Source organism: Melozone crissalis, unplaced genomic scaffold (genome assembly GCF_028551555.1).
Source record: "Melozone crissalis strain CALT ecotype California unplaced genomic scaffold, PUWL_Pcris_2 ptg000057l_1, whole genome shotgun sequence".
In the NCBI taxonomy this organism is placed as follows: domain Eukaryota; kingdom Metazoa; phylum Chordata; class Aves; order Passeriformes; family Passerellidae; genus Melozone; species Melozone crissalis.
The window spans coordinates 3,775,785-3,799,275 of NW_026535835.1; the positions used below are offsets into that span (position 1 = coordinate 3,775,785).

The window sequence follows — 23,491 nt, forward strand, 5'->3', positions numbered from 1 at the left end:
AACTTAATTAACACGGTTATAAAATATGCATGATGGATCAATAAACTGGAGTTCAATGCTGATCAAAGGATGGGTCGTCTCCCTTCGCTTTCTACAGCCTACCAAGTCCAATATACTCCAGTATATTGTAGTTTTCTACAACTTCTCCACCAATATTATTTACCAAGCAGTGCACAATTGAAATTACACTCAACACCAGCACACAATTCTCTTCATTCACTGCCAATTATTGCAGGGTTTGGAAAACAGAATTTAGATAGAAAAATGCCCAACCAACTGAAATCAATGACCTGGGGAACTGACCATCAAAAGTGACTTCAACCTCAGCATCCTCACTTTTTTCCGACAAGTCATGTTGGGAAGAATCTGAAAGACAAAGATAGGATTGTTAAATGATGGACATGGACAAGATTTTCAACCAAACACTCCATGCCTTTGCATCTAAATCAACATTGTGAAAGAAGCCCCTTGAACTCACAGAATGCAAGAAAAGTAGAAGCAATGATATATTACCATGAGCCTTTGAGCAATTCCAAAGGCCAGGAGGTGAGGATTACATTTGCTAAACTGCACATGCTACACTGCAGGGCTGCTGCTATGACTGAAGGGAATTCCATCATCTTGGCTTGTAGGCTAAATACAATCATAAGGACTTTCTCCTCTCTTACCCAGGATTACTGAAAATATAAACAAAGGCTGCCTGTCCCACAGATTAGGGATTTTTTTACCATCTCTACAGACTCATGATTACTGTGCTACCTTATGCTGTTCCATAACTGGCTGCAAGGCCAACAACCAAACATGGGAGGGAAATTCATGATCACAATGCTTTTGCTGGGGCAGAGTGCCCCAACAAGTCAAACAAGATTAGCCAATCAACACTCACTGTGAGAAAGAGCAATCTATACTTAACTGCACTACAGTTAAACAAAGTGAAACTACTGGTATCAGAAACTCATTTTCCTTTATCAGAAGAATTGCTGCTGAATTTCATGTAATGGTAACCCCTAACTATGGTGATACCCACCTTCCAAACAAAACTAATAGCATTTGCAAGAAGGAGCACTGCTGCAAGCAAAACCTGCCCTGAAAAGCACACAGCTCAGGCTGGAGAGCCACGAGCTCAGAGAGAAGCCAGCAGGACAATGATGGACTGTTCTCACCCTGCCAAACCACTAAACTTTGGGTGATTTGACTTTCATGACTTAAAATAATGATGACTACCCTCACAATTTGCTTATAGCAAGCCCCAGAGTGGTGTGATTTAAAGTAAAGCAAAACAAAAATCAGAAAACTGAATCTGGTAGAAATATGAAAAGAGAGTGGTTGGAGAAGATTTACAATTCAAATTAGGCTACATCTTTCCAAATATTTCTGTGAAAAAAATATCCTAGGATGTTAATTTATCCCCACAAATACACTTCACATCTCAAATGCTCTAACTGTATTTCCACACCTGTTCTTGTCCTGTCATCAGAACTCTGGTGACTGCTTTCAAAAATATGAAGTAAAAAACACATTCCTGACTGCAGAGAACCCAATAAAAGCAGACAGATTAATGTGCCCATAAACCAAAACAAAGCAAAGCAAACCACAGCATAAAGGAGGATCACAAAACAACCCAGGTGAAGCATCTTTAACCAGACTAAACTGAAGTGAATGGATGTTTTTCTGTGGAGAACCCAACAGAAGGGATCAGGAAAGAACACGTCCAGAAAATCTCAACTTCTTGTGCATCAATTTACAGTGTCATGACAAATAACAAAAAATACCTATGATGATGATTATACTGCTGCAAATCACCTACATGGAGCCCAGGGTCTAAAACGAAGGCTTGCACTAATGTGTTGCACTCCTGCAGGACAAAATTACCCAAAACTTTTTCGTAAAACAAAGCAGGGAGATAAAATCATCTTACTGCAGTTGAAATATTGTACTTTTCTTCTCCTTCTGTTGGCAGTTTCCTTAGCCGACCTGGTGTTCCTCTTCCTCCTCTTTCTCCTGCTAGGGGGCAGGTACTCATCATCATCATCATCTAAAAAAGACAATTTTAAAAAAACGTGGGTTTTTTGTCCATGGAAACCAGGCATAGCTCTGGAACTGCCTTGAATTTCAAAACTTACACAGAAATAAGGAACTGTGGGCACCAAGTTTTGCAGTAAATTTCTTACCTGAGTAACTTCAGAAAGCTCCTGTTCTTACCTGTTTTCTAATACTTCACCACCAGGCTCATTTACCAAGCAGTGCACAATTCCAAACTACACTCAACACCAGCACACAATTCTCTTCATTCAGTGCCACGTAATGCAATATATGGAAAGCACATTTTGGATAGAAAAATGCCCAAAAAATTGTAATCAATGACCTGCAGAACTGACCTTGACTTGTGATTTCAGCCTCAGAATCCTCACTTGCTTCTGACGAGTCATCCTGGGAGGAATCTGAAAGAGAAAGACAGGACAGTTGAATGGTGGACAAGATTTTTAACCAAACACTCCATGCCTCTCCATCTAAACCAACACTGTCAGGGAAGCCCCTTGCATTCAGCAAGCAACAAAAAAAGAAGCAAATATATTTTACCATGAGCCTTTGAGCAATTCCAGATAAAGGCAAGGAGGTGAGGATTACACTTGCTGAACTGCACATGCAGCAGAGCACAGCTGGTGCTATGACTGAAGGAAATTCCATCATCCTGGCTTTGTAGGGTTAATACAATCATAAATCACCTTCTGTTACCCAGGATTAATGAAAATATAAACAAAGGCTGCCTGTCCCTACAGATTCAGATTAGGGATTTTTTATCAGCTCTACAGACTCATAGTTGCTGTGCTATGATGATTTCCATAACTGGCTGCAAGGCCAACAATCAAACATGGGAGGGAAATTCATGAGCACAATGCTTTTGTTGGGGCAAAGTGCCTCAAAAACATAAGCAGGATTAGCCAATCAACACTCAGTGTGAGAAAGAGCAATTTATACTTAACTGCATTACAGTTAAACAAAGTGAAGCTAATTGTATCACAAACTCTATCAAAATTAAGCAGCAGTGCATGAAGGAACATATTTTAGTTATTCCAGGAGAGTAAAGCTGCACTGGTGCATTTTGAAGAGTATTTTCCTTTAGATCTCTGTAAGCTGGGGTATGGTATCACTTTGGGAGCAAGGCTGAAGGAATCTTTGCTTCAAAGGTTTCTCTTCACACAATATGAGGGATGTAGATCAGAAATTCAGCTCTATCTACTGGGACACCTCAACTGCAGTATACTTGAACCATGTCTAATACATCATCCAGCTCATGGAAATCAGTATCATGTTTAGGTCAAATTCAAAGGCAGTGCTGGGTACATAACTAGCAAATGCAAAGTATTACAAAAAGGAAGAATTAGGAGTTGTTTTACTAGACATGAACATAAAATAGGGTTGTAAAAAAGCTCTAACTGTATTTCCACATTGGTTCCTGTAGTGCCATGAGAACTCTGGGGGCTGCCTTCAAAAATATAAAGTAAAAAACATATTCCTGACTGCACAGAACCTTATAAAGCAGACAGATTAATGTGCCCATAAACCAAACCAAACCACAGAACAAAGGAGAGGTACAGGATTACAAAAAATCCCAGGTAAAGCACCTTTAACGAGACTAAACTGAAGGGCATCTATGCATTTCTGTGGAGAACCCAACAGAAGGGATCAGGAAAGAACATAACCAGACAATCCCAACTTTCTATCAGTCTATTTACGTCATCGTGTCAAATAACAAAAACCAACAGAGGTTGCCTATGATGATGATTATACTGCTGCAATACATCTACATAGAGCCATGGCTCTTAAATGAAATTCCAAAAATGCCCTTTATCTTTTAAGTTTTGAGCTTCTATAATTCTCTCAAAAAGGTTCTAAACTATCAGTTAATATTACAGGTTTTTTTTTCAAGATATTGGTTTTTTTTGGCAGCAAAAAATCACCCAAAATCTTTTGATAAAACAAAGTAGGGAAATAAAATAATCTTTAATTTTCATCTTACCAGAATCGGACTCTTCTGCATTTCTTTTCCTAGTACTGGCCCCTTCATTAGCCGACTTGGTGCTCTTCTGCCTCTTGTCAGGTGGTGGATAGTCATCATCATCTTCTTCAAGAAAGAAAAAAAGAAAAAAAATGGTTTTTTACTTTTGTGCTAAAGGCCTTTACATAAGAGTAGAACTTCATGACTCCTCTCATATAAACTCTTCTGTCAAGGTAATGGTGGAGTTATTTCCATGCTGCATTGTAAAACAATGAAAGTAATGCCAGAAGTGCCCACTTTCTCACAAATGCTCTGCCTACTTTCTAACTTTCTGATTGGGTGATCCTACTCTAATTCCACAAGCAAGCACTGCAAAAGCCAATCTCAGCAGTGCTTTAAAGCAGCTCCAGGACACTTATTCACAAATACAAGAAACACAGAGCACCTCCTACCAACGTCCCAGCATGAGAACTGCAGGGACACTGCTCAGCAGCTTTGGAGCCACTTGCATGGCAAAGGGAGCTGCTCACTGCAAAGCTTTGGATCTCACAGTTACCAACATCAGGCAGACACCTTGAGGCTCCACTTACACCACCTGCAACACTGCCTTTCTGTTCTGGTACCATTCTTCCCAGAAGCATTTCTTAACTACAAATGTTACATCTAACTACAGTGTGGTCATAAAGCAATGTGTTCTCCAGAATGAAGGAATGTTAGAACATCTTCTCAGTTCAATGAATATTTTTTCTCAACAACACCTGAAAATTACTCCAAAGATACAAACTGCTGTCAGGCATCGTTTCAAAACCAGCCCACCAAGTCCAATCTGCTTCAGTATATTGTGGTTTTCTAAAACTTCTCTACCAGGTTCATTTACCAAGCAGAGCACAATCTAAACTCCACTCAACACCAGCACACACAATTGTCTTCATTCAGTGCCCAGTAATGCAGGCTTTGGAAAACACATTTTGGACAGAAAAATGCACAACCAACTGAAATTCAGGACCCGTTGTACTGACCTTCAATGGTGACCTCAACCTCAGGTTTCTCACTTATTTCTGACATGCCATGGTGGGAGGTCTCTGAAAGGGAAAATCAGGACAGTTGAATGATGGGCATGGACAAGATTTTCAACCAAACACTCCATGCCTTTGCATCTAAACCATCTAGGTAAAACCTTACGAAACAAGGGCATTGTTACCCTTTAAAATCATGGCTCAGCCCTGTTACTTTAGCTATGCAGAAAAGAACTATGGGAACCTGACACAGCTGCACTGGAGGCAGAAAAACAAATTATATAACCATGACATGCTCACATCATGGTTTAGGGTGGATGGTTGAATTATATCTGTTATATTAAAATGGAATGTAACAGATAACAGGCTACCTGCTTAAAAAGGATCTCTTTTTTGCAGTAAATGACTCTCCTTTGCACCTTGCTGGGGACTCTGCATCACTCTGCTTCATACTATTTATCCTCACAAAAAACATTCACATCTCATAGGCTATAACTGTATTTCCACATCTGTTCTTTCACTGCCACCAGAATTCTGGTGACTGCCTTCAAAAATGTAAAGTAAAAAAATATTCCTAACTGCACAGAACCTAATAAAAGCAGACAGATTCATGTGTCCAAACTAAAGCAAACCACAGAACAAAGGAGAGGTAGAGGATCACAAAAAATCCCAGGTGGAGCATCTTTAACCAGACTAAACTGAAGTGCATGCATGTGTTTCTGTGGAGAACCCAAAAGGAGGGATCAGGAAAGAACACAACCAGAAAATTCTAACTCTGTGCGTCTATTTACGTCATCGTGTCAAATAACAAAAAACAACTGAGGTAGGTGATGATGATGACTATACAGCTGCAATACATCTACACAGAGCCCATGCTTCTAAATCAAATTCCAAAAATGTTAATTTTTTAGCTTAATTCTGTCAAAAAGTTCTAAGTAATCAGTTGATGTGACAGCTATTTTTGTGATGATACTGAACTTTTTGGCACCACAATATCACCCAAAACTTTTTCAGAAAACACAGCAGGGAGACAAAATCACCTTTAATTTTTATCTTACCAAAACTGAATTCTTCTGCATTTCTTCTCCCAGTATTGGCCCCTTCAGTAGCCGAAGTGGGACTCCTCAAACTTTCTTCAGGGGGCACGTACTCATCATCATCACCAACATCACCATCATCATCTATAAGAAAGAAAAAAAAACCAAACTGGTTTTATATCCAGGAAAATCGTGTGCAGCACTGGAACTGCTTTGAATTTCAAAAATCTAACAGAATTAAGGAACTGTGCTTACCAAGACACCAAATTTTGCAACAAATTACTTAACTGTAAATTCAGAAAGCTCCTGTTCCTACCTGTGAAGGAACAATTTGTTCCTTCAAAAGGGCCTGTGCAAAGCACAGGAGAGCAAAAAACAAAGCTGCTTCTGTACTTCCTAAGGAAAACAACATTTTCTTCTGAAACATGACTGGGCATTGCATGATTGTAAAAAACCCCATTGAAACAGCAAAAGGAATCACAAAATAAATTGTGCTGCTAGGGACTACCATGCAGTTATCTAAGTGGAAGTAATATCATACCATATAGATTATACCATAGGTCCCAAAACACAGTACCAATGTTTTGTCTTGAAGAGTTCAAATGTTCTAAACCCATTTTCAAACCACTGTAAAACCAATGGGAACCAATGAAATTCATCAAACAGGTCAAATCTGCCACCAGGTTCATTTACCAAGTAGTGCACAAAACAAACTACACTCAACACCAGCACACAATTCTATTCATTCAGTGCCAAGTAATGCAATATGTGGAAAACACATTCTGGATATAAAAATGTCTGAAATCAATGATGGGGAGAACTGACCTTCGTTACCAAACTCAGCCTCAGAATCCTCACTTGTTTCTGATGAGTCAGGCTGGGAGGTTTCTGAAAGAAGAAAGCAGGACTGCTGAATGGTGGACATGGACAAGATTTTCAAGCAAACACTCCATGCCTTTGCATCTAAACTACATTGTTAACGAAGCCCCTTGCACTCACAGAATGCAAAAAACATAGAAGGAGGATATTTTACCATGAGCCTCTGAACAATTCCAGTCAAAGGCCAGGAGGTGAGGATTACATTTGCTAAACTGCACATGCTACACTCCAGGGCTGCTGCTATGACTGAAGGGAATTCCATCATCTTGGCTTTGTAGGGTTAATACAATCATAAGGATTTTTCCCTCTCTTACCCAGGATTACTGAAAATATAAACAAAGGCTGCCTGTTCTTGTTGCCCGATTGATAAATGACACAAAACTCGGATAATTTTTGTGTGGTGCTTTATTAAGGGCCCGGGAGCCGGTGGACTAGCGTCCCAAGTCCGAGCCCCAACTTCACGCACAGGTGCTTCCCTTTTATACATGCGATTCATAACAAGGTCTCCAAGAAACAGTTCCCCTTGCCTAGCCACAGACCCCTTGTGATACATTCCTTAGTTCACAAACAAAATCATAAATCTTCTGCTTATCTTATTCTAAGAACATTGTATGCTGCCTCCAGACAGGTTAGCATTCTTACTTTCCTACACTAGTTTAAATATTTATTGAGTTCCTAAGACTACCTGCTAAGTTACACACAAAACCCAACACATACTATCAATGGCTACAGAACTGTTTTTAACAAACCAATTCACACACAACTCATAACTAAACTGTAATTAAACATTTCGCTAAATTTCATTTCTTTTCCAACATTCTCACAGATTAGGGATTTTTTTATCAGCTCTATAGACACATTGTTTCTGCACTATGATCATTTCCATAACTGGCTGCAAGGCCATCAATCAAACATGGAAGGGAAATTCATGAGCACAATGCTTTTGTTGGGGCAAAGTGCCTCAAAAACACAAGCAGGATTAGCCAATCAACACTCACTGTGAGAAAGAGCAATTTATACCTAACTGCACTACAGCTAAACAAAGGGAAGCTAATTGTATCAGAAACTCTTTTAAAATTAAGTAGTAGTGCATGAAGGAACATATTTTAATTATTCCAACAGAGTAAAGCTGCATTTGTGCATTTTGAAGAGTATTTTCTTTTACATCTCATTGTAAGTTGCACTTACAATTTATAATGCTGAGTTTTATTAACTCTATAAGTCATTATGAAACAGACTGAATTTCTTGAGAAACATACCAATTTACAGAAACAACTTGTGCTTTAGAGTGATCAACCTGATGCTCCTCTTTAAATTTAGAAAAGGAAGAAATTAAGTTCCCATCTACATGTCTGCTTACTTGGACAGCTGGAAATTAAAGCAACCATAATTTTCATTTCTATTCATGTTTAAGTTCCAATACCCTCAGTTTTATGGCAAATCAAGTAGCAAAGCTGTGAAAAGCAAAACTCACACATTCAATTTCTAACACAGATGTGAGGAAAAAACACAAGTAAAAGATCTACCTGGGTAAGTTTTTCCAGGAGCAATGTTTTCATCTATCTCTGGTGTTTTGGAAGGGCCTGCTTGAGAATAGAGAGAACAGTTTTTAAGGGTGTCTCACAACAAACACATACTTCCAGCTCATACAGGAATTTGCTAAGAAACTTTTAATCTCCTATATTATATGCTCACTTCATACCTTCTGTGATGTTAAACTTTGGAAAGACTCTGTTAAAAACTGAATATTTATAAATCCTTACTTACTTGGTTCAACAGACTAAAATTGGGGTTAGTGGCAGCATTGTGCATTTACTGAACAGTCAAGAGATTCATGCTGAACAACAGATTTCAACTAATAACCTAATTTTTTAAAAAGAAATGTTGATGCTTCTGCCTTTCTTCAAGGACACTTTAATCAGCTAGATCTTTTTCCTCTTCATTAAAGTTTATATTCCTAAGGAGTATTCTTTGACCTCGGCATTCCTATCTACATTTAATACATAAATTCAACGGGATTAAAGTAATTTATGACACTCCAAGGCTGTTTACTTTTCATTACAACAGCTCTTTTGAAGACTACAGACTGCTTAAAAAAGACTGGTGCAGAAAGCAGCACAGAAACTACACTTAACCTAATATTAACATTCCTAAATTATTTGTGGGTTTTTAGTGTTTATTTATATATGTTTATTTGTGTTTATTAACACTAAATTAACACTCCTAAAGCTCTACTGCTTACTGCTCTGGCTGTCCTGCAGCTGTGCTAGAAGGGTGAGATGCTTACAGCACAAACATCATCACACTGAGCAAGAGGCCATTCTGCACCACAGAAACAGCACAGGTATGGAAAACCTGCCCATGTGTGGCAAACAGGAGTAATTGGAACTGATTTGGACTAATTGTTCTGTGCAAATCCCATAATTTCTGTCTGCATTTGCAGAAGCAATCTGCAGAAGCTCATACAGGTGGCCAGAAATTCTAGCTGTTTAGAGATATGTTCATAAATGTATCAGCCACGGTATTAATAGTTCCACAAGAGAAAAGCTACTGTTAATTAATAAGGCAATGAAATATTCTAAACTCTATTGCATCTGCACAGTAAGAAAGAAAATACAGAAAATACTATTGTCACAATCAGACTTCATGAGTATTTCAGTCAATTGAAAATACATATACAGCATCAAATAAGTGAATATCTAAGTATTAAAGAAAACAATGGTAATTAGGTGGTTACAATAATGCTAATTTGAACAGTTCTGCCTAATTTGATTATTCAGATTTTCAGAGATTAAAAATGAACAGCATTTGTGAGGAACCTATGCAAAGTTCTTTGTTTGAAACACATTTCTTTCAGCAAGTGCTGCTTAGATCTGCTCCTGTCACTTTTCTTTGCTGAGGGAAGGTGTTTCCCACCCTCCTTTTATTTTTTTAATCTGTTTACTTCAGAGGAGCTCCCTGATATTGTCCAAAACACAGCTCCACAAAGACTGATGCTGGCACAGCCTAACCATAGTCCAAAGATGAGGAAAAACAGGGAGGAAAAGGAGCCAGAGACACTCATGGTCCTCCAGGCCTCAGCAGAAGGAATTCTCATAACAATAATGTGATCTGCAACTATTAGGGGTGAGTGGGAATAGAACACAACACCCTGGGTGTGCTGAAAATGTCTCCATGGACTAAATTTGCTTTTATTTAAATCAGCATATTCAGCAGATGCACCCAGTTAGGTTTGTCATCTCCTAAGAACTCCTGTGAACATGCAATTACTATTACTCATAAGGCATTGACACAAAAAAATATGCATCCCACTTGTGAGAGTCTGTCAGAATTTTCCCTCATCTGCCTCACGATTGTCCTTGGGAGCCCACTGAAGAGAAGACCCCCCCTGTCTATATCTGGCTCTGAAGGAGAAAAGTCACACGCCACAGGCCCTGAGACCTGAAAGCTCAGTGTTGAGCTATTGTTTCCACAAGTGTGTTTGCTGTATGCTAAGAAGAGGGCGCCATGCCCTGTTTGCAACAATAGCAGCTCTGGAAGCTGTCCCAGCTCTCGGCCTGGCTGGACTTCTCCTGAGTTCCAGGTGTTCTCCCACCGAAGACCCTCACCTGTTTTACAACCACCGTGACAGACAGACGGAGATGTGAGAAGCTTTTCCATCAAGGACTGAGACATGAAACTGCTAAAAGGCCCCTCTGCTCCTTCCAAGGACTGGGACTGAAACCCCCAGCCCAGGGGAGGTGTGTGGGGGAGGCAAGCTGACCAAAGCGAGATGTTTGCCTGCAGATTGTGACCACTGGACTGAGAATACAATGGCTCTCGCCTACTGCTGAGAACATAAACTACCTGTTACATCTATCAAGCTCATTTACTGCTGAAAACATGAACTACCTGTTACATCTGTTCCCTATTGTATCTGTTCCCCCCCCCCTCAAGATTTTCAGTAATAAAAACCTCTGAGTTAGCCAGAGCCTTTGAGATCTCCCCAGCGTAGCAGGCGGACCCTCAGATGGACTGCACCAAAGGACTTCGTCTCTGTGTTGGTAGCTATATCCCCTCTCTCTCTCTTTCTCTCTCTTTTTCTCTCCCTTAATCCCTCTATTGCATTTTTGCTGTAGTTATTTCAATAGAACTGCATTTGTTTTGATTATCACTGCAAACCCCCTTGTACCGTGTTGGTGTTTTGCACTCTGAGATCATTCCTACGAACCATCAGGTCATCTGTCCACTAGGACGGACCCTGACACCACTACAACCAAATATCTCAAAATATGCACAGTTTTGCATTTATTGCTTAATTCAGAAATCCTGACAGGATTGTTTTACCCTCATATTCTGAAGTATTCTCTGTATTGCATTATCTTTGTGCCAAATACATGCTGTGACAGCAGTAAAAAAGGAAAACTAATAGTCTTTCATGCTTTTAAACTTGAAGAAACATTTCTCTGGTTAAAAAGATAAACTTAGTAGATTTACAGCCCTTGGGATTAAGCACAGAGAACTCAGTCCTTTTATCTGTAATATTAATAAAAACTACAGTACACGTAGTAAAACCATTAGATTTTTTTTCAAAAGTGACCAACAGAGATGATTTCATAAAACTTGAACATTTTTTCCATATTACAAAGCTTGAACAAAGGAAAAAAGCAGTATGAAAAAGTTGTTTCAGAGACATACCAAACAATAGATTCTGCTATCCTAATACAGCAAAGACTAGAAAATTAAATGTAAAGAGTTCTACCACCAAGAGACATTAATAAAACCAGATACATTTCCACTTTACTGCATTAATGCACACAACAGGCAGAAACACACAGATATGACATAACTAAGGAAAGCAAAAATCAAGTACAGTGGTAACCAGATCAAAAGAAGCTCCATCCAGAAATAATGATACTAAAAAACCACAAAACAGAAAAAAGGAAAACTCAAGAAAGAAGAACTAAATTCTACTGGTGAAGGAAGGATGTAGGAGGAAGGATGGACACAGAAGTGGGAAATTTAATTACTAAAACCACAGGACACCTTAGAAGTAAAATCTTTCAGTATGTTTATGTGTTGGAATCTGAACTTCAGATGTGTAGGCAGAGCTCAGCAGCTTCACCTTGAACCAGAGAAAGCAGAGGTAAGCTCTCAGCAAAGAGCCAGCTCTTACACAGCACAGGCACTTGGGAACTCTCTAACACCCACACCAAACCTTGGTCTTTCATGAGCAGATAAATACAGGACAGATCACTGCACCCAAAGCATGTGCTTGGTCTAGGATTCAGCAGTGCGGTGTAAGAGATGGCTGTTGGCATAACTTTAAACTCCTGAAATGTCTGTTACAAACAGGTGATTTTTCACATTCCAACAAATCCATTAAAAACAAGAGTAGATGTCACTCCCTCAACAGTCACAGCTATTCTTTGTCTACCCACTCACACACTATTTACTAAAACACTGATTCCAAATCTCTCAGCCTCAGTTTCCAATGGATTATGTCCTAATGCCCTAACACTACACAGCCAAACCTGTGCCACTTGGCAGAGGAATGGATTTATCACCTCAGGGATAAGCAATGCTCACTTTTCTGGCCTTTTTATAGGCTACCTATATAGTAGCAATGTGAACTAGATGGGATTCCCTTCAGGAAGCACAACACTGTGCTCACTATATATTCTGGAATTTCTTGGTTTAAGATAATACCTGCACACTCAGTGTTACATGCCAGGCTAGGTTCACAGATTTAGCTCCATTAAAATGGACATTATGTCTAGTATTCTGAGAGATCTCCAAAGAAGAAATACTTTGTTGTTCGAGACATTCATTACTTTTAAGGTTTCAGAGTGAGAATAAATGCAAAGTTTACATTCACATTTGGGCTTTTTCTTTGTAGAAGATGATATTTTCAATCTCATTTGGGTTTGGATTAATGTCCTGTATTTTAACTGCCTCAATAACACTGTCAAGAATTCCAAAACTGACAGCACTGTTCAGCTACATGGTGTTTTTAAAAAAAAAAAAAAAAAGCTGTTAGGCAGTTTTTTTACTCACTTCTAGGTGTTTTAAAAACTGAACCAGACAATTCACAGGACAGACTGTTTACAGCCTTTTCCTTCTGCTTCCATTTTTCTCCGTTTTAATTTCAAGGCATCAGTGAAGACCTACATTCACAAAATTTACAGGGTAACATGCCACTTTTACAAAGTGTTTGGTTGTAAGTCAGCAAATAATTCAGTTCTGTATAGGTTATGCCACCAAAAAACCCTGCTTTATCCTGTGATGATAAAGCACTGAGCACTCAGCATCCACCCAGCAGTGCCACACTTAAAAAGGTTTGTTTTTATATAGGACAAATGGGGTGTTCTCAAATCTGAAAATACATCTGACTCTTGAGAAATTATTATTTAATTTGTTAGTTGCTAGTAAAAATACTAAATTATATTTAAACCATTAAACTAAGAAACAGTATTCTCAGTTATGTATCTTTTCATAAGAGCCATAGTCACTGATACTTACAGGTAAGGCACATGCAGGAACACCAGCTAACATAGCTGGAATGCCCCAGGATGTGTCACTTAGTCCTGATGATAAATACTCAGTCCTTTTCCTCATTTAGTCAATCATCAAAATCTGGACCTTTTTCCCAGAAGAGGTTGTCTTTGGTTCTCCGCCAAATTTAACACTGAAGTGACTCTCACATTTGTCCTGGACACTTGAAAAAAACATCCACTGCCATAGAGTTTGCACTAGTTTGAAAGCAAACCAGTGTGAGATTCCAAATCAGAACAACCATTTAACAGGAAAATTAAAACAAAAAGAGAAAACACTGGCTTAAACTGACAGAGTGAGAATACAAAGTGATATCCTATTGGTCAGGGTGGTGGCAGCAGTCCAATTAAATGGTGGCTGTAGATCTGTTGGAGTAATAGATGTGGTTCTGTTGAAGCAGTGATCCTGTAGAAGGGTCTGGTCTTCCTCTGAAGGTGCAGTGGTGGTTATGTAACTCTTGTCCACTAGGAATTCAGTAGGTAAGGCTACCCTTGGTGTTCCAAGCCTCAGATTATATCCAGGTAGGAATCCTTGGTTCCTCCCCCTGGGCAGAGCATCTCTCCATGGGATGATGGAATTTATCAGTCATGCAGAGAGACCTGATGGCCCATTAGCAGAGACAGACCCCAGAGTTATCAGGGATGAGTCATGGAGGAGAGATAAGGAACACTGCCCCATCTGTTCTAACAGCTTATGAAGACGGCAATAGAACACTTTTGGTTACATCTTACTTTGTAACTTAAGACAGTTCTAGAGTCCACTGACAGAAAACTGCCCCTTATTCTCTGTCAATACTCCCACATGAAGTTTTAGATGGTTGAGTCCCTATTTCTCAGTCATCTTATTGGGTACTGCTAAAACAATTCTAAATTTAGATGTTGCCATGAGTTAATTCAGTATTAACTCATGGCAACATCTAAACGGTGCAACCTTCAACTGAGATGAGAAGAACATCCACCTACAGATATAATTTTCCCTCTTTGATTAACAGGAAGAGTTAGTGTGCCACCCAGGCACACAGCACATTGATCAGCATTACAGATCTTTGAGAGGAAGCACTTAGGGAGAAAATACAACCATTAAATTTTATCAGTGAATCACTTTCTCCAGTAAGCCCAAGCAGATTGCTGTTCCCTAATACTTAAGTTATTTCTTCTCAGAAATGGATAAGCCTGGCTTTTGCTGTAGGTTATTTTTAGCAAAATTTTTTACCTTATCTGTTTTCTTTATTTTGTAGCACATCTCTCCAAAGGCAATGCTGGGGCATACTATGTTATTCCTCAGGAACACCCCTCAGAATAACCACTTTTTAAAGGTTCACTTCTTGTACAGCACCACCACCCACACACAAACACCTATGTGCCTCCAGAATTTATAGCTCTATAGTCTGGACAACCTTTGGCTTGAATCTGAGTGATAGCTACACAGAGAATGAAGGGGAAGCTGCTTTACTTGTCTAGTCAGCATGACTTGACATGAAAGAGAAAACATCTTTTAGCACACAGCACCCCATCACTTCTACCAATATACTCAGTTCTGTCTTGTTTTAAATGCAATTTTGGACAACTGCACTGCAGGCAGAGAGGGAGAGTCATCCCTCAAGCATCACTTTATCAGAAAAAGATATATATTTCTCTCCATCAATCAGAAGATTTGGAGTTCTTTGAAAGACAACAGAAATCCCCCCTGTCAAGTGTGCTTAGACTTCACTCTGGAAGCATATTTGCATGACTTGGATTTTTCAGATGCAGTGCAATGGATACTATTTTGTAAAGAAGTGATTTCAGTGCAGACTCTCTTCAGATGGCATTGAGTTACACTGTGGTCTATTGGCCAATTTCTGACATCATTTGTATGCATGAAATGGAAAACCACAATGGGGACAAAAAGCAAAAGAATGGGAAGATTTGGCATTGGAAGGAACAATGATTAGGTTGTCTTCACACCAGTATCTACTTTTACTATATTAAATCATTCCTGTAAACCACTAATTTGCCTAGCCTGTAAGACTCCAAGGCTAGGCAGTGTACACATATGAAGAGCAGATAATCCTAACACTATTCCAGTTCTGCACTCAAAGGGTGACACTTTGCTATGCCATGGTTGAGGACTCTCTGAATGATGCTCTTATATTCTTGAGATATGCCAGGATGAAAGTATTGATTCCAGATCCCCATATTTAGTTATGAAAGCACATTAGAGAATAGTCTCAACAATCCTCATGTCTGAACACACACAAAATGTTATCTCAATAATATACAGTATCATAAAATTAAGGGATGTGCTGTTTTGCACTTCACTGTTGAACATGTAACTGTCATTGAGAGATGTGTGGCAGCTTGCCCATGTTTCTTTGTATTACTCAATTAACCTAATGACATGTACATGTAGGTTGAAATTATAAATTTAAGGTTTTACTTTTTTTATATTGCCATTTATAGTCACAATTTCTTAATTACTGTTCATGCCAACATAAAGAAAAAGCAATTTCTGTTCTCTCCTGGCTGAGGTGAATGTGTAAACTGGATACATGGAGGTGAGGCAAAAGAACTGGGAGAAAATTTAAAACATACATGGAGGCTGAGCCATGGGCCTCATAAATATTGTTTTGCTTTGTCCACATAAATAAACCTTTCAATACAATTTTGACACACACTGGTCATTCCTACAAAGGAAGTGATTGATACACTTCCATTCACAGAATCACAGATTGGCTGATTATATGATGTACAGTGTATAAAAGTTACTGAAACTTTAAACTGAAGAAAAAATTCAAGCAGTGCTCTAGAAAGCATCACTAGAAAGGTTTATTTCCTGTTTAACAAAGTCATTGAATTATAGAGTCTGCACATGGTACCCTCAGAAAAGTACATCAAGCAGTTTCAAAACTTCTTCAGACCAAACACACACATATGGGTTTGGGATGAAGTTGTTCTTTTGGTATTCTTCAAAATAACATGATAGGAAATGCTGTATCCTAACAGAGCTAAGTAATTGCATGTTTAATGACCAAAAATTACTTAAAAGAGAGTCATGGAGGGATCAACACTTAGGCAACCAATCATTTCATGAGATAAACACATATGAAAATTAGTATCATTACCTGGAGTATTAAATTGATAGTAGTTAGGATCCTCTTTTTCCTGTTTCAATGTTACTGTTGACAATTTGGAAGAAATTCCTGTAGAAGCAACAAAGGAATCAAATATGGAAACAATAATAAGCAGATTCTTAAAACAAAAACAACCACAAAAAAAACAAACACAAACAAAACAAAACAACCACCAAACCACCAAAAAAACAAAACAAAAAAATGCACTCACCACAATCCTCGTTGGTCTCTATTTAAAAAAAAAAAGAAAAAAGAAAAAGGAAAAAAATACAAAACATTACACATTTGCTGAGCTAAAACAATGGTAACAAAGTGACCTGCTGGTTTCTTATGTTTCAGTTTGGTCAACCCCAGAAATAATCTAGGATTAAATACCTCCCTACAAACCAGGCTCCCCTGAAGATGTTGTCTCAGATCTGAAGAATACTTTTTAAATTGGCTCCTTCCTCTTTGCATGCTACCACAGGAAAAAATATATTTTATCACTCATTGTGCTAAAAGTCCTGGGAAAGCTCCTGAGAATTACTTAAAATGCCTAAAAGGCAGCACTGGAAATAGTCTGGGAGTGACTTAGCAAAAAATTCATGTTAATGCTTTGAGTATGTCAAGGAAAACATGAAAAATGGAGGGTGCCTAAACCACAAATTTCAAGTTGTGAAGCACAAATAACAAGAGCAAAAAGTTGAACCACATATGAAAACTTAATTCTAATAAGAAATTGAGCAGTGCAGCTCAGCCCAGCAAAAGGGAAAGGCACCAGTTTATCTCCCAGCACACCTGCTGCCTCACTGGCTGTAATGGGATTGTCCATGCTTTTATCTCACAGCACACAGCTCAGCATTACTCTGCCACAGATCACAATGCCCTGGGGAATCATCTGCTACCTGCAGAGCAACTTAGGAATCATCTGGCAATATTTAAATAACAAATAATACCTCTTGTTATTTATGAACTTTTAATTTCTATTTTAGCTAGAAAATGTACATTTTTTTTATTTTCAATATTTTAGGAATATTAACAATTAAATTCTTCTCTAAATTACATAAAGATAAATTTAGTCTACAATATATTACAAATTTTTGTAATCGTAATTTCCCTCTTGAAATGGAAGCATTTGGCTAGGGTTTAATATTTGATAAAAACTCCAACTGAAAAACAGACAGTTTCAAGGCAAGAAATGTTTTTCTGTGTCACCAAGGATGTCTATTTGCTACTTTTCTTTTTTTTTGGAGCTCTTTTTTTCTGTTTTTGCCTAAGTTCAGTCTTCTAACATAACCTGGGGTTTTTTTCTTTTTTTCTTTTTGTTTGTTTTTTTGGGGGTTTTTGCTTTTTTTCCTGCAAATTAAGGCAAAATTTTGAACATACCAGGATCCTTGCTTGGTTCTGTTTTCACCTGAACAGGAGGACAACTATAAAATTAAACAAATCAAACAGAATGACATTATTAAAAACAAACCTTAGATTTCTAGTAAGTTCTTAAAGCTTTATAGCTTGTTAAGCAAAATCAATCTCCCAGAACTTTTTTCTAACAAGAACATAAAATTAAAAACCCCTGCATATTGGCTTATCTGATTTTTTACAACTGAATTGCCAGCAATCTCCTATCCCTACTTTTTTTTTTGAGGTACACCAAATATTCAGATCATGTTTACCATTTAATGAGAGGCAAACACAGAAATACAGAAAACTGATCCCTGTTTTCACATTTACAAATTTTTGGTATATTACAGATACAGTATCTTCATTTACTAATTTAAAAAAAAATCACTTTTTTCAAATTGAGGAGGGGGAAGGAAGAAACATTACATCTGTTCTCCCTCACTGCTGTACCATAAAACATGGCAAACTTATCCCTGACTAACAGACTGTGAATTAAGAACACCCATTGGGCTAATTAAACTAAAGAGAAACTTTGCCATTTGTTTAACTTGTAACAGTTTCCTCACAAATAATGATCAAAGGAGAAGATTGAGCTTCATGCTTTTTATAATGCCTCATGCTTCTTATAATGCCAAGTAAGCAAAAGTTATTCAAAGGTCAGATGTGCAGAAAAAGCACATTAAGACAAAGATAACAACATGAAAATAGATAGTTGATTTTTTAAAAAATCTACATTATTTAAAATTCACCTTTCAAGTGGGGGTATAACTGAATGTGAAGGAGTTGTCACATCAGCTTCTGAAAGTTAAAAGACAATATTTGAATTTCCTGAACTCCATTTACTTTAAACACAAATTGAAAATATAACATTGATTTCACAAAGCAAAAGCCTGTTCACATTTTACAAGCATATGTGCATACTTTCCTTATTCACACATAATGAAAGATCCCATTAAACTGCACTGAGACACAAACAGCTTTAGAATGTCACTTAGCACATGGAAAACCTGCCTTGTATTTTTGATAGTACTATATTAACAGAATTTCTATAATATTCCATCTCTAGTCCTCAACCTGAGCATAGGCAACACATCTAACTTTACTAATCAAGCATCAACTTCTGGCTCTTTTACTTAAGAAATTAAACTTTTCCTTTTGGACTACATCCTACAGAGATTGCTTCATCATTTTCATAAAACAAATCCCCACATTTCTGCATTTAGCAAGTAAAGCAACATGACACCATAAAAGGAAGAGGAGAGGGGATTTCTCCTAAGCTAGAAGTGAAGCCCCAAAATGGATAGCCTTCAAGAAATAATGAGTTAAAACATGGAATGTGAAACATTCGAAGAAAGCATAGCACTTAGGAAACATATAGAGCAATAAATCGGCTAAGGCATGGAACACAATGACAGGAAAGAGAGATAGGGATAGGGGAATTGATGGGCTAAGCATGTTCAGAGCCAACAATGTCAAACTGACCCTAAGAGCCTTGCCAAGCCATGGGACCAAGCCAAGTACACCGGGAATTGGCCATATTAGGATAGGAGTTCAAAAGTTTAAGGAGGAAGACTCATCAGGTGACCCCTGCCCACGATGAAGGCAACCGGAACAACCACCAAAATGATCCTCAAAAGAGATGTCTCCGCCCACGCTCCGCCTACACCATGCCTCTTATGAATATGCATGCAAAAACATGATTATGCATGTGATATGATGTAACTTTATATTCAAAACTGTATAAAAGGCTTGCTTTTGTTACAAGATACTCAGAAATCCCTTTTGTGATTTCTCCGACGCGTCGTAATAAAATACCTCCTGTCTATGCTGACTTAAATTGAGTCTCTTAGGCAGTTATTCTCGCCTTTTGGGGCAAAATTCGGCATCAGAAGTGAATCTCTCTAGAGTTTTACAATTCTCACTCTAGCTCAGAATTTTTCATGTGTAGAAGTTTTCATAGGAACTACAACACCTAGCCACTTCAGATGATTAAATTACTTTTGTAAATTAAATATAAATGCCAAAATCAGCTGGGTAGTGGAACCCAAGCACTAGAATGTCTTGGCATCTTCTAAAAATTGAAAGCAATCTTTCCTATGACTTCTCCTTCTCCTAGGATACTATTCAATTCACATTAAATTGAAATTGAGTATAAGGATGAAAAATGAAACAGAATGGACTTGATCAAGACAAAGAATGAAACAGAATGAATTATCTCTGTATATAATGAGTTGCTCCTGACAAACACATAAAGGAAAGGGTTATTTATAGGAAAGGGCTACTTATAAGTAAGGCAACTCACAGTCTAGAAATTTCTGCACAGCTTGCCACTTTATTTACATGACCAAATGCTCCACATATATTGCTACCCAAACTCAAATTCTAATCTTTTTCTGTTTAGTCTGAATAAGCATTAACTTACCTGTCTGTTTCTTTGGTTCTACGAAAGGCCTGGGTGGAAATATGGGAAGAAAAACTCAGTTTTAGCAAAGACATTGTTAATTACTTGGTAGTGTACATTATAGAGAGAATTCCTGTTTAACAGAAACAGTCTGCAGTGTGTTTACTTTAAAATTAAAATTAATTTTACAGAAGTACAAAACCAAATTGGACAGACTAGCACAAGAAAGAGAGCAAATAACCTGTTGATACTAAATGAGATCTCTGATTTGTTTTTCAAAATCCATTTCAGGGTGGAAGCATCATAATTTGATGGATGTTTAAATGAGACTCCTTCAGGCAGGCCCTGCACTATCACAACAGACTGGTTCCTCTGAATCTCTTCATATGGCACAGGTACTGCTGTTGACTTTCCGAAAGCTTTACCTGGAAAAAAAAGAGGAGTTGTTTTGGTGTTGAGACTGCTGAAGTTAGCAAAAGGATGACAAAACTTTGTAACTTTGGACAGAACTGGAGCAAAACCAAAGTGTGGATGCAACTCTTCTCAGAAAACCAAACACTGCTGGCACTAATGTGCACTGTGCAATGATCTCAAATCACATCCCACAAAACACATCAAGAAGAACCACTACATGTGTATTTTTCAGAAACAGCTACTAAAAGTTTCTAAAAACAGCAGTGTAGTTGGAAGGCTAAGTTCATGCAGTTTTTTCCTCCCAAATGGAATAAAAATTTTAAAATCTAGAAGAATTTAAAGCACCCACCATAGGAAAAGCAGAAAAACTCCTCCACAGACTTTCTAAGAGCCTCCAGCTCCTCAGCATCCAGTGTCTGTCTGTTTACAGGTGGTGTAGTCTTTGTTTTCTGCAGTTCTGGAAGCCTTCCCTCCTCTGTAACACCTGGCAGTTATTTAGAAAAATAAGACAAGCACAAAACAGTAAGTTATTAGAAGTGCCTAGTCCCACCACTTTACACTAGAGATTCTCAAGCAGGAAACCTGCCAGGAAATTGCAAGAGTTTACTTTTATTAGAAGCAAATGCACACATCTATGTATATAAGCAATGAGCAAATTTAAATTTACACCAGAATTATTATATCCTCACTACAATCTGTACAAATATCACCCCCTGAAGAACATGAATGACAAATTAAAAGACACATCCAAGGAGGCTTTCTTTGGCATGAAGAGGTTGAAAACACAATTAATCTCACGGGAGGATAATACAGTCAAAATAAAATGCTAAACTGCCGAGAAAAAAAGGACCAACAGAGTCACCAAGGAAAAGGTAAAATGCCAGTGTGAAGGGTCCCATAGCTCTCTAGTGCGGTGCATGTCATCTTATGCAGCAGTTCTGTTATGTCCTGGTTTATTTATTCTGTATGTGCTTCGTAGAACATTTTACAGAAGGGATCTGACTTCTGCCATGACAGCTCATCTCTTTCAAAGGACATTTTAAGTACACACTTCCTACTGCTGAATAAGAGGAGCTACAAACAAGACATCATCACTCAAACAGAGAAGATTTCAGCCCTACATCTTGTTCTAGTCTCTGAGCAAAAGTCACTGCAAAAGAACTGAGGAAGTAAGAACACTTCCAGTCTTAAAAAGATTAAAAAGCAAACAGAAGCGACGGCTTTGGGTGGCAGCCTTCCTTTCTCATAATTCAATTCTTGCTAAGATTTACTGAGAATCATCCAGCAAAAGCAGAGGCAAACAACAGAGGTATGCTTGCCTACCTTGAAGGAAAGGCAAGGGAGATCTGTGTTCCTTTGTGCAAGAGCATGATCAGTGCTGAAGCTGTGTCATGACTTCACCCCGAGCCAGCACAGCAGTAAGCCTGAAACACTGCGATGTGCATCACCAGGACTGCTGGCATCAGAACTCTACACTGACACAAGAAAACAAACATCACTTTGAACAACTGATTACAAATGGGCTGTGAAATGAGCTGAAGCAGCAATGCTTTTAGTAAAACCACATTTATCATCTTAAAAACTTGTTTTTTCATTTCAAAGAGAATCTCATCCTTCCTGGGCAGATCATACATCTGCTTCATGCCCTGCAAACCCACCTCCATGTGACATTTAGTTTGCCAGCTCTTCAGGCCTGAAACTTTTGCATTCTCTGCAGTATGACAGGGCCTATCAGAACATGAAAAATAATGCAAAAGTGGGATATTGTTATATACCTGTAACACAGGTGCCTAATTAATGACAGCATTTAGGATTTGCCTGTGGACTTGGGATAAGACATCAGCTTCCATTTACAACTACATCTAATGTAGCTTTTTGAGTGGGTGTTTTTCCTATGTAAGAAACTGATTCACTGAAAATGCCTTTACTGCCAGCAGCTTCAGAAAGTGTACCCACACTTTCTAAAAATAATAAACAAACCAAAATCAAGATGACAACACTGCCCTCTTCATATGAAAATGAAAAGCAGACAGAAAGGTGGAGAAACTTTCTTAACTAGAAGACAAACCCTTATGGGTTTTTTTCATTGCATGATTTTTATGCATCTTCTTAAGATCACATTATGCATGTGCCTCCCTAATCTCTCCCACAATCGTTGGCTGATTTTAATCAAGACTCACAGACAAGATTAAGTTTCAAATGCAGCAAGATTTGTAACAGCCCTGCAGAAGTGATCAAAAGTAGCAGGCATTCACTCCTCCTAGCCCTGCTGATGGACACACGAACCGTGTGTGGAGAGCTTGGTTCAAACATGGCTCAAAGAAAGAGGCCATGAAAATATACAGCTGATGGAAAAGTAAAAGGCAGCTGTAAGCAACAGTTCCCAAGCCTGTTTCTATAAACAGCTAAGTTCTCAGGCACATTTCTATAAACAGCAGAGTTCTCAGGCTGTTTTTTCATAACAGGTAAACATTCTGTCCTTGGCTGTTTTGGGAAAGTGTAAGTGACAGACATGGAGGCCTTGAGAACCACTCATATCAGGGTGAGAAAACAAATCTTGGTTTCAATAACAAACCACAGGTATTGAAAACAAAAGGAGGGATTAATGTGTAATCTGCAACCTATGATGAGCTCGGGTTTTGCAATATGTATGAGCTTAATTAACACTGTTATAAAATGTGCCTGGTGGATCAATAAATCGGAGTTTGATGCTCATCA

At 38.3% G+C, this 23,491-nt stretch overlaps 1 protein-coding gene across 11 annotated transcripts in view; it reads right to left on the reverse strand.

Moving 5' to 3' along the window:
• The window catches only part of GTF2I (general transcription factor IIi), a 77,722-nt gene that overhangs the window by 39,686 nt on the left and 14,545 nt on the right, over nt 1-23,491 (reverse strand). For 6 of the 11 annotated variants that reach the window (XM_054287025.1, XM_054287027.1, XM_054287024.1 and 3 more), the window contains exons 4-18: nt 21,123-21,257; nt 20,601-20,784; nt 20,381-20,409; nt 18,708-18,756; nt 17,944-17,987; nt 16,790-16,807; nt 16,570-16,647; nt 8,459-8,518; nt 6,879-6,941; nt 6,075-6,197; nt 5,020-5,082; nt 4,022-4,126; nt 2,379-2,441; nt 1,919-2,035; nt 304-366 (exon numbers count right to left, since the gene is read on the reverse strand). In XM_054287025.1, coding sequence (XP_054143000.1) covers nt 304-366; nt 1,919-2,035; nt 2,379-2,441; nt 4,022-4,126; nt 5,020-5,082; nt 6,075-6,197; nt 6,879-6,941; nt 8,459-8,518; nt 16,570-16,647; nt 16,790-16,807; nt 17,944-17,987; nt 18,708-18,756; nt 20,381-20,409; nt 20,601-20,784; nt 21,123-21,257 — 1,194 coding nt within the window. The remainder of the gene's footprint in view (nt 1-303; nt 367-1,918; nt 2,036-2,378; nt 2,442-4,021; nt 4,127-5,019; nt 5,083-6,074; nt 6,198-6,878; nt 6,942-8,458; nt 8,519-16,569; nt 16,648-16,789; nt 16,808-17,943; nt 17,988-18,707; nt 18,757-20,380; nt 20,410-20,600; nt 20,785-21,122; nt 21,258-23,491) is intronic. The other 5 variants (XM_054287023.1, XM_054287021.1, XM_054287022.1 and 2 more) reach the window with 5 other exon arrangements.